At 37.4% G+C, this 15,921-nt stretch overlaps 1 protein-coding gene across 7 annotated transcripts in view; it reads left to right on the plus strand.

The window, feature by feature from the left end:
- The window catches only part of LOC105088218 (mitochondrial Rho GTPase 1), a 77,819-nt gene that overhangs the window by 27,806 nt on the left and 34,092 nt on the right, over positions 1 to 15,921 (plus strand). For all 7 annotated transcript variants that reach the window (XM_064495900.1, XM_064495902.1, XM_064495901.1 and 4 more), the window contains 5 exons: positions 9,088 to 9,146; positions 10,787 to 10,868; positions 13,109 to 13,152; positions 13,465 to 13,518; positions 13,675 to 13,727. In XM_064495900.1, the coding sequence (XP_064351970.1) occupies positions 9,088 to 9,146; positions 10,787 to 10,868; positions 13,109 to 13,152; positions 13,465 to 13,518; positions 13,675 to 13,727 (292 nt within the window). The remainder of the gene's footprint in view (positions 1 to 9,087; positions 9,147 to 10,786; positions 10,869 to 13,108; positions 13,153 to 13,464; positions 13,519 to 13,674; positions 13,728 to 15,921) is intronic.

The following is a 15,921-nucleotide window of genomic DNA, read 5'->3' on the forward strand; positions in this document are numbered from 1 at the left end:
CCCTTTGCCGCTTGAAGCACGGGCTATTTGTTATCAAGAAAAATAGCCAATATGGCTGGTAGGGTGGTAATTGGAACCAGAGAATGTTACTTCCACTTCATGAATATGAGGAATTTGCTGTCGTTTAGAAGTAGATGTTCAAAAGATGTGATGAAAAGACAAAGAAATTTTTAGGCTGGATACATCTTGATAATTTGTTCTATAGTGATGAATTCTGTTCCCCATGGATGACCTACTTAGAAGCATGGAGTTTCAGACAGAACTGAAGCATGTTGTGTTGAACTGAATCAGGTGGCCTTGTGTCCTTGGAGATAATTGTGGCCATGCTTTTTGTTTTTGTAAATCAATTCAGTATTTCTTAGGCAGAATAGAGGAAGTGGAGACCATCAGATGGCTGGCTAACGAAGGATAATTTTTTTGTCCTTTGTTAGGACATTTAATTTATGTTTATATTAAGATATGAAAGCGAATATACGTATGTATATGCATGACTGGGACATTGTGCTGTACACCAGAGATAGACAGGCTGTAATTGACTGTACTTCAATTAGAAAAAATAATATGTATATTTATGTTAATACTTATGTTTATTGTTATAAAGTCATACTATATAAAGTATACTATGTATTATATTTATATTAAATATAAAATTTAATTGGTACAATAATTAGAGAAGAGCTTGGGATGTTGTTCTTTTATGAAGATAATTTTTATTTTCTGGAGCAGTTATAAATATGTAGTATTTATATTCTTATCTGCCGTTGTTATAAGGGACATTTTTGATTGTAGGCGTAATTAAATTGTTTTAAATTTTTAATAATCTAAAAATGTTTTCTTATCTTCAAGGCACTCATTTATTTCTCGGTTAAAATTAGCTTAAAAGTGGCCTATTTTAACTTTAATTTTAAGCCTACTGCTTAAAATTATTTCTTTGATAATCTCACTGAACGTTAGGTGGTAGGCCTTAAGGGAAGCAAAAAAGCCCCAGTTTGGATTCACCAAAGCATTTTGAAACTACATCACATCTGTATAATCCTTCATTAGTTAAAGCAGCCATTGTCCCACTGCTCTTCCAGAAGGAAGCCCAAAGTGATCCTACTGAAAACGTGCTCATTTTCTCTCACATTCACTGTAATTTCTCTCTCTGGCTCTAATTTTGAACTTGTTTTTAAAAAGGAAGTCACTGTCAGATTTTTATGTGGAAGAAGTTTATGTTCTTTGATTTTTTTTTTTGAAAGGCTTTTTCTTTCACAATTCAGAAACTACATGGAATTGCTATATTGTAGTGAGTGCTAAACTGCCTCAGACTCTTTAACAGATGTGGCAGGATGGGAATGAATAAATGAAAATGGCACACTCGGAAAGGTAGTATCCATGCGAATAAATGGATCATTCCCAGTCTTTGGTACCACTGTCTTTATGTCTGTATGATCAGGCGTAAGTACCGCTCTCTAATGGTCGCAGTCTTGACAGTGCCTGCTCTCCTCCAGGCTGTCTCCTTGCCTCTCAGGCCTGCCCTGCTGGAATGGAGCTGGAGGCAGGTCTGCGCTCTGGCAGGAGCCACTGCTGCCCAGGTAGCCAGAACTGCCCTGAGGAGCTGAGCTGTGAAGAAATCTGAATTTCCTCCGAAATTTGGTCTTTCTGTTCTGAAAATATCATTGGGGATACAGAGGATCCATGGGAAAAGCAGAAAGGGAGTATGACCAGGAAAAGCATTGTTCTAATAAGTTTTAAGGAGCGAGATGAGGAAGAATGGGTGCATTTTAAGGGTTATGGGGGGGGGGAGCTCTAAGGATGATATAGAGCACCTGTTGAAGACCTGAATTTTGCTAAGGGATCTGGAGTGATGGTGATTAAGGAAAAACAAGTCTTTCGCTTTCTTGAAACTAGTAGACCTTTTAATGTTGTTGATGGACTTAATTTTGATAATTTTCTTTAACATTTTGAGCTATGGATTAAAAGGTAGGTTTTGCAGCGGAGGGCATAGCTGAGTGGTAGAGTACAGGCCTAGCATGCAGGAGGTCCTGGGTTCAATCCCCAGTACCTCCATTAAAACCAGTAAATAAGTAAACATAATTACCTCCCCCCAAAACAAACAAAATTTTTAAAAGTAGGTTTCTTCTGAAACCAGTGAGGGCCTTGGTGTGATGGGATCCAAACAAAATTTTTAAGAAGTAATTCTGACAAGGGGATTCTGGCAATCAAGGTCTTAAGGGTATTAAGGTAGGCAAATTTCTCAAGGACCGAGTGGGACTTATTTTTCTTTTAGTTACCACAGAGCATCTGAGTTATTGAGTATCTGATTCATTTTTCCCATTCCTAACATAGTAGATCAAGTATAACCATGTAGACATGTACAGTTGACCTTTGAACAACACGGGTTTGAACTGTGCAGGTCCACTTATCCACAGATTTTTTTCAATAGTAAATACTACAGTACTACCAGGGCTGTGGAACCATGGATACAGAGGCCCCACTGATACAGAGGCCGACTCTAAGGTATACTAGGATTTTCAACTGTGTGGAGGGTCAGCACCTCTAAACTCCACGTCGTTCAAGGTCAACTGCATAAGGTATTCAGGATAGTTCTTCAGAAATGGAAAAGTTTCTGGGGACGTCTGTGCCGGTGGTAGTTGTGGGATTTTTGGAGACCCTTGAGGGGAAAAGAAGACGTCTCTCTTGGGGCCAGAAAGACCCAGAAGTTCAAAGATGACAGGAATTGTACAGATGTTGGATTTTCTAAAAGTTTTGTTGTTTTAAGTACCTGGGAGGTATACTACTATTAAAATAAGTTGCACAAAGTACAAGGCCCATGGAACTTGAGCGGACTTCATGCAGAGGCCTTCTCCTGTCTGGTGATTCCACAGAGATGTCTGTTGTGTGTTACTCGTCTTAAATCAGGCATCACCACTCTTTGCAAGGAACCTTATCAGGGCTGTCTCCCAAATGTGTTCTTGCTCTGCAGCATCTGTTGCTAAGAATAAAAAGTAGACAGGAGGTCCAAGTTCTAGGTTCCCTGGTGTGGAATAAGGACGGTGGCTTGGCTTATTTTAAAATGGCTACAGTTGACCTTTGAACAACACAGGGGTTAGGGGCACCCATCGCCATGCGGTTGAATATCTGCGTATAACTTCTAGTCAACCCTCTGTATACCGGGTTCCTGCATATCTGTGGTTCCAAGTCGCAGATCTGTAGATGGTGCAGTACTGTAGTATGTGCTGTTGGAAAAAAAGGTTAGAGTGGACCCTTGCAGTTCAAACCTGTGTTGCTCAAGGCTCAGCTGTATTTTTCCTCCATTGTGTGTAATCATGTGTGGAATTAGGATGGACTACTGTCGATGTTGAGATGAATACTAACTTGAGCTGGCCGAAGGTTTAGAATTGCTGGAGCCCTAAATAAGGCCACGAGGAAAGAAGTCATTTAAGGAAAAATGTTATGAAATGCGGAATGTAAATCAGCAAGTTCTGGAAACTCCTGGACCCCATATTGGCTTGGTGAGTCCCACTTTGTTCTTATATATGAATGTTCCTGCCAGATCACTTTCCCACACATAGTTAAAACATAACGGATACAATTTGGGGGTCTGCCTGCCATTTCTAGGGTACTATAGGAAAAGTTACCTAATGTAATGTGCACTTTTTTGTCTGTTTTGTCTGCTTTCTAGGCGTGCTGCATGATAGTTTAGATAGTTTAGATTAATGATAGAACATAAGCATTGATAGCATTTAGTCCAATTTGTTTTTTTTAAACTGATGGGAAAATTGAGGCCCAGAGAGAGTCAATGACTACTCATGATCTTGCTGTTAATCACAAACCTGGTTCCCAAATTCAAAATTTCTGGCCCATTCCGGTGCTCACTTAACTCCTTTAATTCAAACTCTTCCTCCTCCTCCTCATAACAACTAGTACCATTTGTGTATTGAATGTGTGCTAGGTATTGTCCCAGGCATTATACATCTGTCATCTTAATCCTCTTACCAGTTCTGTAAAGCTGTTTAGCACCGTGTTTTGTAGATGAACAAAGCGCTTCGTGACTTGTCTGAGAAAACACAGCTAGTAAGTGCTACAATGAAGATTTCAGTCCAGTTCTGTCTGATTCCAAAGCCTGTATTCTTTTTTTTTTTCTTTGTGGGGGTGAGATATTTATATAAAGCGTGTAAAGAATTAGTTAACAAGTATGCATCACCCAGCTTAATAAATAAAACATTACCAATCAGTTGAACCCACCCCCACCCCATTGCGTTTCCCTCTCTTTCCCTCAAAAGTAACCACCCACTTTCCTGAATTTCAAATCTGTTCTCTGAGCCACTAAGCTCCACTCAGTGCATTAAGCACTCAGAGCATTTGCTAGGAACTGGGGATTCAACAGTGAACAAGAAAGACATGTTCCCTGCCCTTGTGGAGTTTCCTATGGGTAAAAGTGAAATACTAAGCCCTTAGTCTTTCTGGAGATACTCAGTAGCTGGTAGAAAATGTCAGGTTTTTAAAATGTCAGGAGATCGCTGATAACATGCTGGGAGGTTGCCTAGATGTCTTTGCTGATGATTCATTTTTTTCCTCCTAGGGAGCGTAGGTTTAAGTATAGGTTTCTTTTACGAGCTTTTTGATTTCCTGCTATGTTTAGAGACTTCTGGGAGAAGGAAATATTCCCTTCTCTTCCTGCCCTTCCCTGTGTCCCCTTCCCTTTTTTACACAGAGTGATTGAACATAGCACATGATCCATACCTCTTCTATTGCTATTTTATCTACCTTGTTTTATACATTTTCCGTAACATCCCCGCATAGTATCTAAGACCAAACTTCATACGTAGAAGACAGTCGGGTAAATGCTTATCAAATGAACTCAATAGGAGTCTGCATAGGAAAGATGGGTCATTAGAAGCAGAAGTTAACACTCTATGTGTTTTTCTAATATTTTTCCTGGTTTGGTCCAGGCAGGGGATGTCTGTGTCTGAGTGGAATTGTACTCTTGGATAGAGTGTCTGTTACAGTGTTTCTCCATTTTTTTGAGCCATAACTTCTTTTTATAAATACAAAACTGACATGCCCTCTGCATTCTGACAATTTTCTAACACTGATTAGGTGTCTTACAGTTCAGTTTTGACCCTGGGTTAGCATCAGATCCCGCAAGTTAAAGGGCAAGGTCCTCAACAAGATTACTACTTTTACTTTCTAGACACCAGCTGCAAAGTGGGGTCCCCAGGCTACCCACACTTCTTCCTGGCTAACTACAAATTAAGGGCTTCCCACAACACCTTAGGTTCAGTAATTCACTAAAATGATTCACAGAACTCAGGAAAGTGCTGTACTTACGATTACACAAATGAACAGCCGGATGAAGAGACACACAGGGCAAGGTCTCTAAGGGTTCTGAGCTCAGGAGCTTCTGTTCCTGTGGAGTCAAGGTGCACCACCTTCCTGGTACATCGATACGTTCACCAACCAGGAGGTTCCCCTGAGCTTTGATGTCCCAAGAGTTCATAGAGGTTTCATTAGGTGGACACAGTTGATTAAGTCATTGGCCATATGATTACACTTAATCTCTAGCAACCCAACCCCCACCTCCCCAGAGGTTTTTGAGTGGGTCTGAAAGTTCCAACCCCCTAATCACATGGTGGTTTTTTCTGGCAACCAACCCCTAATCTGAAGCTGTCTAGGCTCTCCACTCCTAATGAAGGTGTTATTAGGATAAACTGAAGTTTGGTTGAAATAGGACATAACAAAGGACACTCCCTTCACTCAGGAAATTCCAAGGGATTTTTGAAACTCTGTGCCAGAAACTGGGCATGAAGACCAGATATATTCTTTATTACATCACACCTTCTTTTAATGTTTGAAATTTCAACATTAACTATTTTTTACTAAAAAGAAATTGAGCAAAGTAATTTTAGAATTTTGTTGATTGCCTCAGCAGCTACCTACTATCCAAAGCTCTTCAGTTGCTGTCAAGAAAAGCTTTGAATGGGAGAGTTCCAGAAGCTGCAAGAGGTGGGCTAATTTCCCACATGGCAGTGCTGCTGCGCTTGGGCAAGGTGAACTCAAGTCATGTAGTTCCGCCTGGTTGATGTGCTAGAGGTTCTTCTCCCTTTCATATAAAATTGGAAAATTCTATTCATGGTTCAAGTGTCTTCAAATATCTGGTATTGTGTTAATGCAGACTCATACGTATTAAGTATGTACCTTATATTCTTAACAGTTTGGTGTAAGTTACATGGCGCAGGAGTGGTTCAGAGGAGGGCGAAGGCTGTAGTAGCCCCGGGATGTCTTTAGGAATGAGGTAGGGTTTCAGCTGTGCTTGAGAGATGGTAAATATTTGGTAAAGTAGATGGGAGCGAGGGGATATTTTAGATGAAGAAAACCGTGTGAGGGGGTCAGGATTCATCATGGCTTGCTTGTGCTTATACAGAGCAGAATGGTCTTACTTGAGCAAATTGCGTATGTGGGGAGTAGTGGGAAAGATGAACTGGGGTTAAATTTGTATGATTTTCAAAGGCCAGTGGAATAGTTTCACTTTGATATGGTGTAAGTAGTTGAGAGTCAAGGATGGCTTTTGATCAGTTAAGTTAGGAAATGAAAAGAATGTGTAAAAAGATGGACTAGCGTTTGTGTTGCTGAAGGTGAGTGGGAAGGAGAGACATTGTCGCCCTTCTGCTGTGATGCACCGAGGACACAACACTTCAGGGGTATTCCCACCAAAAATGCAAAACTTAAAGTTAGTCGTGGGATAACATCATAGAAGCCCAGTTGAGAGAGATTTTACAAAATAAAAGGCTTGTATTCTTCAAAAATGTTAACGTGAAAGATAAATATTGAAGAATGCTTCAGATTAAAGGAGACTAAAGAACATGACAGCTAAATGCAACATTTGACCCTGGACAGAAAAAAAGAAGATTTTTCTTTTCCATGAAAAGTAATAGTGGGACAATTGGTGAGATGTGAAATAAGGTCTGTAGATTACATAACTGTGTTGTTTTGGTGTTAATTTCCTGATCTTGACAATGCACTGTGGTTATGTAAGAGAATGATCTTGTGTCTAGGAAATGCATACTAGCGTGCTTAAGGGTAAAGGGACATCTGTCTGCAACTTACTTTCAAGTGATTTTTTAAAATTATATATGTATGTATATATAGAGAGAATAATAATGGAAATGTGGTGAAGTAGTAACATGTGGGGAATTTTGCAAAAAGATAGACATAACTCCCTTGTATCATTTTTGGAATTTTTCTCAAAGTCTGAAATTTTCTGAAAATAAATTTTTTAAAAATTGAGCCAGAGCTTCTGGATTAGTCACCAATGAATCAGGGGCTATTTTAATTAACTGACGTAGTTGTGTTTGCAATGCTTGCTGACTTTTGGGGGTCACCATTCCTTTTCTGTAGGACTAACTTGTGGTACCAATATTTTTTAAAGTATGGCATAAGAAAGAGAAAGAACACTGCTTAGCCATCAGGAGATGGGCTATTCTCTTAGGTCTACAGCTACTCCTTGAGCGAGGCCTCGAGAAAATTGCTGTCTGGGTGCCGGGCTCCTCACCTGAAATTTTTGTGGGGAGCTGGGTAAACTGACACTGATAACCAGGTTCTAGCAGTTCTGTGATGATGGGCCCTGGGTTCACTGGCCCAGAGAGTTGGTATGTTACTGTCAGCCACTCTTCCCACATATGTAGATTGAAGAGGTGGTGGGCAGAGCTGGAACCTGGGAACCATCTGATCTGCCCTGCAGCAGCAACACTTGCTTGTTTCCAGCACACCCTCGATGCTGTGTTGTGCTTTCCTTTCCAGCCATTCATTATTTTTCCAGAGACTTGGCTGGTGTTTTTAGTCACCCTTTCTTTTAGGCATTTAGAAAAGGAATGTGACTTTTCTTAACTTTAGCATCTTCCGATTCTTTTATATTTAGACTTGACTTCTGGAAACTGTAATTTGCTATTATGGCAGAGATTAATAGGCAGGTGGACTGCTTTCCCCTAGAATCCCAGAAGGATTTAGTTGATAAGTGTTGACTGTCTAACAGTAGTAATTACACGATCAGAAAGTGATGGGAGTGGAAGTCAGTTTTCAGAAAGAAAATTAAGTTTGTGCATTAAAAATGTTGCTAGGTTAAAAAAATGTAACAAGAAAGTTTATTTGTTCTCACTACCCTTTAAATATGATATCCTTAAAAAAAAAAGAATGTAAAAATGTACAGAATTAGACACTCATCTTTTATTGGTGAGGATGTAAATTAGTTTATTCTTTTTTGAAGGTAATCTAACAATACTTATTAAAAACAGAAAAGACCATGCGTGTTAACTTGAGTTCCACTTTTAGGAATTTATCCTGTAGAAATCCTCATTGCAACATTGTTTATGAAAGTGAAAACTTGAACACTATTAATTGTTAGGAGATTACATTAATAAATTATGACACATCATACAATAGATTCTTACACAGGCATCAAAAAATAATGTAGGAAGCTTTTAAAATGTTAATATAAAGTGCATTTATTATTGCTATTTTTAAAAATTGTGATAAATATATATAACATTATTTAACATTTTAACCTTGTGTAAGTGTACAGTTCAGGGGCATTGAATATGTTCACAGTGTTGTATAACCATTACCGCTTTCTACATCTTAAACTATTACTTCATCCCCAGCAAAAACTCTGTATCTACAAAATAATAACTTCCCTTCCCCTCTCCCAGGAGATTTTTATATATTGCCATGGAGTACTGCCCAAGTACATAATTAAGTGATAAAGGAGGATTGCAAATAGTAATAAATACTGTTTCTACTGTGGTGAATTATTATAATATGTTAATATAATATAAATGTAGGAAAATCTGGGATACTACATATATTAAATGGTTAATGGGAGACATTGTGGGAGTTTTTTAATATTAAATATTTTGGTAATTTTTAAATTTAAAACAATGTTTTAAATGTACAACTTTTCTAAGCAGAAATAGAGATATAATTTAAGTATTGTACTACAACCTGGTAATTTGGATGCCTCTGATTTTAACTAACAAATAACACACTTTCCTGTATGGTTGCTAAACTTGAGCTTATACTGTATTAAAGTAATCCTTTTTCTTTTCACAGCTAGAGTTGGGAAGACGTCACTGATTATGTCTCTGGTCAGTGAAGAATTCCCAGAAGAGGTGAGCGTTTTTATTTCTTTCCTGTATTTTAAACATTTTAAATTTGATCAAAATTGAGTTAGAATAAAATACTTTCTACCCTTTTTTTGCATGTGTTTCCTTTCTGACAGTTATGACTTTTAAAAAGGCTCATACAAGGCACCTCTGAAATACAGTATAGGAGAAAGAATCAAACTAGTTCTGAGTTCACCTAAGTCCTTTGTGCTTCCTACTTTTGACCTTGGCCAGGACATTTGTCATCTCTGTGCCTTAGTTGTCTCACCTGTAAAATAGGAGCTGAAGGGGATATTAGAAATAAAAATGAAATGTTACTCGTAAATAACATTCCCAAAATAAGTTGCCAAAATAGAGACCAGATTAGTATCCCTTTAGGTGAAGTAAGGGTGAAAGATCTGGATGCCTGCCTGCCTGCCTTCCATCTGACCCTCCCCAGTCTTTGAGGCATTAGAAACACTAGGATTCTGACACATATATTTGAAAACCTCTGATAATACCCATCAGCATCATTTTACAAATAAAAAACCTAGTTCAATCCACCTTTGCCTACCTCAAAGGATTGTTGTGGGTCTCAAGTGAGATACACTTAGTGATACTAGAGTGCCACCAAAAGTAAGGTGGTTTTACTATTGCTGATAATACATTTATTTACATTTTGGAAGTTCCAGTATGAGGGACTGCTGGCTAAGGCCTTATATAAAGTTAAGATATTGTTACAAAGAATGGGATCGATGCAAAAGGGATGGAAATTATTTCTTTTTATCCTTTCTTCACATGGTAGGTACTATTAATGCCACAATTTGCATTTATCATTTCTTTACTCTAATTTAATTAGGAATATGTGCAATTTCATTGTTCAGATAGGAATTTGATGAATTTTGTGGTTATTTCAAGAACAACGGCCACATGATCATTCATTGTTTCTTTTGCTTTTTTTCTTTCTTAAATAAGATAGTTAAATAAGTACTAACAATTTGTAAAATGGAGTGTATTTTCTTGTGTGGTTTGTGGCATCAGTAACATGAATTATGATCACTCAAGGTATAATACCTAAAAGTTTTCTAGAATAGTTTAACTTAGTTTAGAATTGTCATTTTAGCATAGTCCTCATGGGTGTGGATAAGGAGTTTTTAACTGAAACTAAAAAATCATGCAGTCTTTCTAAATAATGGCATCATTAAGCATAAGGTTTATGTAGCCAATCAGTTATTGTCTAGAAGAAATGAATTTTGATAACTTATTATTTTATTTGAGGATTGTTTTAGATTAGCATAGGTCTTCATTTGTAGAGTATCTTAAACCTTCAGCAAATAGAATGAAAACTACATTTTGAAAATCTAATTTTAAAACACCAAATTAATAAAAGTATTGTTTTAGGAGCAGAAGTATCCTTAATAAGTCCTGTGCCCATACAGGCATAAATGTGCATTTTTTTTTAAAAAAAAGTGTTTTGTCATATAGCTTTAATATATGTATTTGTATCTGTGGTAAAGCATAAAAATATGCAGTTAAAAAGTAAATAGCTATAAAGGTGAGTATGGATGAAAGGGGCTGATACATGGATAAATTTATGTAATCTATTAACAAGTTTGATTGATAACATTCAGAGGCGTTTCCTTTTCTTTATTTGTTTGCACATGAAGGTTCCTCCCCGGGCAGAAGAAATCACCATTCCAGCTGATGTCACCCCTGAGAGAGTCCCCACGCACATCGTAGATTACTCAGGTGATGAACATCTTCTTGTAGGTGAAGCTGTGGAGTTAATTTGATAGCCCTCAAAAAAAGGTGCTTTCTGAGCTTTAAAAAATATTTTAGGAGGGGTAGTCCTTTTTCTCTGGCAGTAAAATTTAGTATTCCTGTCTCATTTATGTCTCCCTGCCAGCCCCCACCCCACACCCCACATAAAGCCTCCATCTTGCAGTTCTCTGTCCCTAATTCACTGCGTTGGGTTCTGTGATAATGAAAAGAAAGGAAGGAGGGATGGTAAATGACCAGATAAATCATACCCTCCTTGAATTAGCATGTGTGCAGAGAGAAGTCCTAAGGCAATTTTGTTATCAAGCATTCAAGCATGCTCTGATGATGTAAAAAGAGTTTTCATCTGAAAATTTGTTGAGGTCTAAATTTGTTGTTTAATTTGTCAGACTTTGTCAGAAAAAAAAATTTAAAACAGTTATCAACTTACTTACATTATGTGATAATATAAGCACATCTATATTGCATTAATTAATTAAATTAATTAATTAATGGAGGTACTGGGGCTTGAACCCAGCACCTTGTACCTGCTAAGCATGTGCTCTACCACTGAGCTATACCCTCCCCCTATATTGCTCTTGATAATGTAAAATTTTTCTATACACTACTACTTAACTTTTTAATCATCAAATTATTTTGCTTTGTTCTGAGACGTCTTTTGAAAAAAAAAAGGGTCAGTTGTAACAGCTGTACAACTCTGATGAGCGATGTTGATATGGGGGACACTGTGAAGGCAGGGGGTATATGGGAAGTCTCTGTACCTTCCACTCAGTTTTGCCCTGAACCTAAAACTGCTCTAAAAAATAAAATCTACTTTTAAAAATAGGTGTAACTATGTTGGTAATACTTTGTTTTGCCTAGCTGGTTTTCCATGTATTCTAAAACAAAATACTAGAACTGTGCAGTCTGATACTTGTGACTGTTGAACTCTTAAAATATGACTGGTCTAAATTGAAATGTGCTCCCAGTATAAAATGTAAGTGGATTTAGAAGACTTAGTATGAAAAAAAGGGTGTAAAGTCTCTCAGTAATCTTTTATTGATTACATTTTGAAATTTTACTATTTTTGGCATTTTGGGTTAAATTAATTCATTTTACCTCTTACTTTTTGACTGTTTAAAGTGACTGCTGGAAAATTAAGAATTGCATGTGGCTTGTATTGTAATTCCCTTGAACAACACTGTACTAGAGCTGAAGGGGGTTGGGTGCTTTCTGCAACAATACCCTCATAACTAGCTGTATTTATAGAATTATTCTTTTTCAGTATGTGTAGCCACATACTTAGATTCCACTAAAGTATCGGAATTGAAATCTTAACCCATTGATTTCTCAACATACGAGAAGATATTTAAAATACAGACAGTTATTTAGCATAAATTGAAATACCATTGTACTCATTTATGATACTAGTTTGTATGTCAGAAGTAACATGCATTTACATTTGAAATATGTGTAGTTTACTATACAGGAACCATACCACAATAAAGGTGTTTTAAAAAAAAAGAAGTAACATGCATTTTGGGGGGAAACATTTAACGTAAGTTGACCTGAATTAGTGTGTCAGTAATTGCTTTGCTCTTCATCCGTTCGCCTCTCCATCCTAGCTGTGTATCATGCTCCTCCCCTGCGCCTGTAGGATTATAGGCACCTCCACCCAGTGGGACCAGTTCTAGCCAGAGATATGTGCTAGTGAGGGAATTCTTGACTCTTCATGATCATGCTCTGCTTTTGCTTCTGGGACCTGGTTAAGATTCCTCATGTCTGCTATCTAGATCTTAAGCTTGTGTTGCCCAGATCCTCACTTGGCTTTGTGACCCTGTGTGTATAAACTCTTTGTCTGGGCTTGACTCTTCCGCACCCAGTATTCTAGCTTGGGTTTCTGATCTCTTTTACCAGACCCTTCTCCGCTTTGGATCAGATGCTGACCTAGATTTATCACACAATGCCTTCTGCTCTCTGTGCCTGACTTATCTTCGTGTAGACTTGTCTTTCAGTGCCAGCCAGCTTCCTTATCATCATTCAGCTCTTTCCTTTCCCTTGCTTGCCCTGTGTTTGCCACCTCGTCTGGCACTACACCATGTAAATGACACGAGGGATAAGGGATGTTTTGAGGGATGTTAGATGGGTGTTGCATGGATTTTAGCTTGGCCATTAGTTTTTATGAAAGTATTTAAAATATAAAAAAATTGTTTTGACTGTGTCATTTGTAGAAGCAGAACAGAGTGATGAACAACTTCATCAAGAAATCTCACAGGTGAGTTAAAAAAATAGTTGTAGCTTTTTCTCTGGGAAAATAGTGATGATTCTGTGAGTCTACCGTTTCATTCTTTCACTTACCAAGAGGGCTTTTTTCAGTTCTTTGCTGTTACTGCTAACTTTGAGTATGTATTTTTGCTGTAAATCCTTAGAAACCTTTTCCTGTTAGAGTCATGGCTAGTAAGTTTTTCAATTTTCAAATTTTCTTCTTCCTTTGACCCAAGTATGTTAACGAGTTGGTAATTAAATGCCACTGGGTACATTTGAATTATTTTAAGATACCATCAATTTGTTAATTTTTTTCTTGCAGGCTAATGTCATCTGCATAGTTTATGCTGTTAACAACAAGCACTCTATTGATAAGGTATGAATGTGACTTTTTTCCACTATATTTTGTTGTATTTCAGTGGGGGCACTTTCAGAATTGATCCTCCATTTTAGAATTTTGGGGGTCCAAGGGCAGACTATTTTTCAAAGAAGGTCTTCATCATGGGTTAGCTCTTGTTAATTTTCATTTTAGGTAACAAGTCGATGGATTCCTCTCATAAATGAAAGAACGGACAAAGACAGCAGGTATTTTTTTCTATCAAACTCTGTACATTGAAATATTTCAAACTTAAAGAAAAGTTGCAAGAAATAATACAATTAACATCTGTAAACTATTCACTTTGGCCCACCAGTTATTAACAGTTTGCCATATTTGCTTTATCTATAGATCTGTTTATACACACACACACACACACACACACACACACACAAGCACATGCACACATATACCTTTTTGGGGAGGAATTACTTGAGGCAGCACATATATTTGAGAGCAAAGTAGAAAATTGAGCTCTGATACTATAATGTGCCCTTTCTCTTGAGATGCCCTTTTGAGGAGGTTTGGCATTCCCCCAGGTCATTGATTGCTCACCGTGTGATGTGTGCAAAGTGCAGGACTTGGAGGAAAGTGAGTGGCCTTTGAAATCTGGCTTGGCCGCTTATGAGCTTTAAGAGTTCATAGAGCCTTATCTCCTCATCTGTAAGTGGAGATGAGGATAGTACTTCTCTTGGCTACGTGTAGTTATTTTGGGAATCCAATGAAATAATGCATGTATAGGTGCTTTATAAGTTCTCTGAAATCATTAGTTGTCTTCATTTCTGAATTCACACAGGAAGATTTCTTTGAAAGTCTTTGGAAGATATATTTGTGGCAGGAAAAAAGCAAGAGAACACACATTCTGTATTCTTCTGATTAGAATGGTGGTTCTTTATGTTTGAGTTTTAAATCCAAATGGAAACAATGTTTTCTTGCAGTATCATTTAATTGAACATGTTATTTGTGAAGCATTTGAGCCTTTTAAAAATTTTTTATTGAGGTATAATTGGCATATGACATTATATCAGTTTCAGGTGTACAACATCATGATTCAGTATTTGTATATGTAATGAAATGATCATCGTAAGTCTAGTTACCATGTCACCACACAAAGTTAACTTTCAGATTTACTCCTTTGGCAACTTTCAAATATGTTCTGTATTATTGTTGACTGTAGTCACCATGATGTGCTTTATATCCCCGTGGCTTATTTATTTTCTAATTTAAAGTTTGTACCTCTTGACCCCCTTCACCTGTTTGACCCACTCCCCACCACCCACTCTCCTCTAGCAACCACCATTCTGTCTTCTGTATCTTTGATCTTTTTTTTCAGATTCCACATACAAGGGAAATCATACAATATTAGTTTTACTCTGTATGACCTAACTTCACTTAGCATAATTCCCTCAAGGTCCATCCAGTTTGTTGCAAATGGCAAGATTTTATTCTTTTCTGTTTCTGAATAATATTCCATTGTGTGTGTGTGTGTATGTGTGTGTGTGCGTATGTAGTACATCTTTATCCATTTATCCATTGAAGAACACTTAGATTGTTTCCACATCTTGATAATTGTAAATAATGCTATAATGAACATGGATGGGGTGCATATATCTTTTCATGTTAATGTTTTCATTTTCTTCAGATATATGCCCAGAAGTGGAATTGCTGAAACATGGTAGTTCTGTTTTGAATTTTTTGAGGAACCTCCATGGTGTTTTCCATAGTGGCTGTACCAATTTACATTCCCACCAACAGTGCATGAGAGTGCCTGAAGGTTCCCTCTTCTCCACATCTTCACCAACACTTGTTATTTCTTATCTATTTGATAATAGCCATTCTAACAGATGTGAGATAATACCTCATTGCTGTTTTGATTTGCACTTCTCTGATGATTAGTGATGTTGAGCATCTTCTCAAGTGCCTGTTGGCCATCTGTATGAGTTTTTTTGGGAAAAATCAGATCCTCTGCCTACTTTTAAATTGGATTCTTATTTCTTGCTATTGAATTTCATGAGTTCTTTGTATATTTTGGATATTAACCTCTTACTGACATATTGTTTACAAATAATTTTCTCCTATTCAATTGGATTTTTCATTTCATTGATGACTTCCCTTGCTGTGCAGAAGGTTTTTAGTTTGATGTAGTTCCCCTGTTTGTTTTTGCTTTTGTTGCCAGATCCAAAAATTCATCACCAAGACTGATGTCAAGTAGCTTATGCTTTTATTTTCTTCTAAGAGTTTCATGGTTTCAGGTCTTACATTCAAGTCTTTAATCCACTTTGAGTTAGTTTTTGTGCATGGTGTGAGATAGTGGTCTACTTTCATTCTTTTGTGTGTGGCTGTCTACTTTTCCCAGGACCACTGTTGAAGAGACTGTCCTTTCCCTATTATATAGTCCTGCCT

Source organism: Camelus dromedarius, chromosome 16 (genome assembly GCF_036321535.1).
Source record: "Camelus dromedarius isolate mCamDro1 chromosome 16, mCamDro1.pat, whole genome shotgun sequence".
Taxonomy (NCBI): Eukaryota; Metazoa; Chordata; class Mammalia; order Artiodactyla; family Camelidae; genus Camelus; species Camelus dromedarius.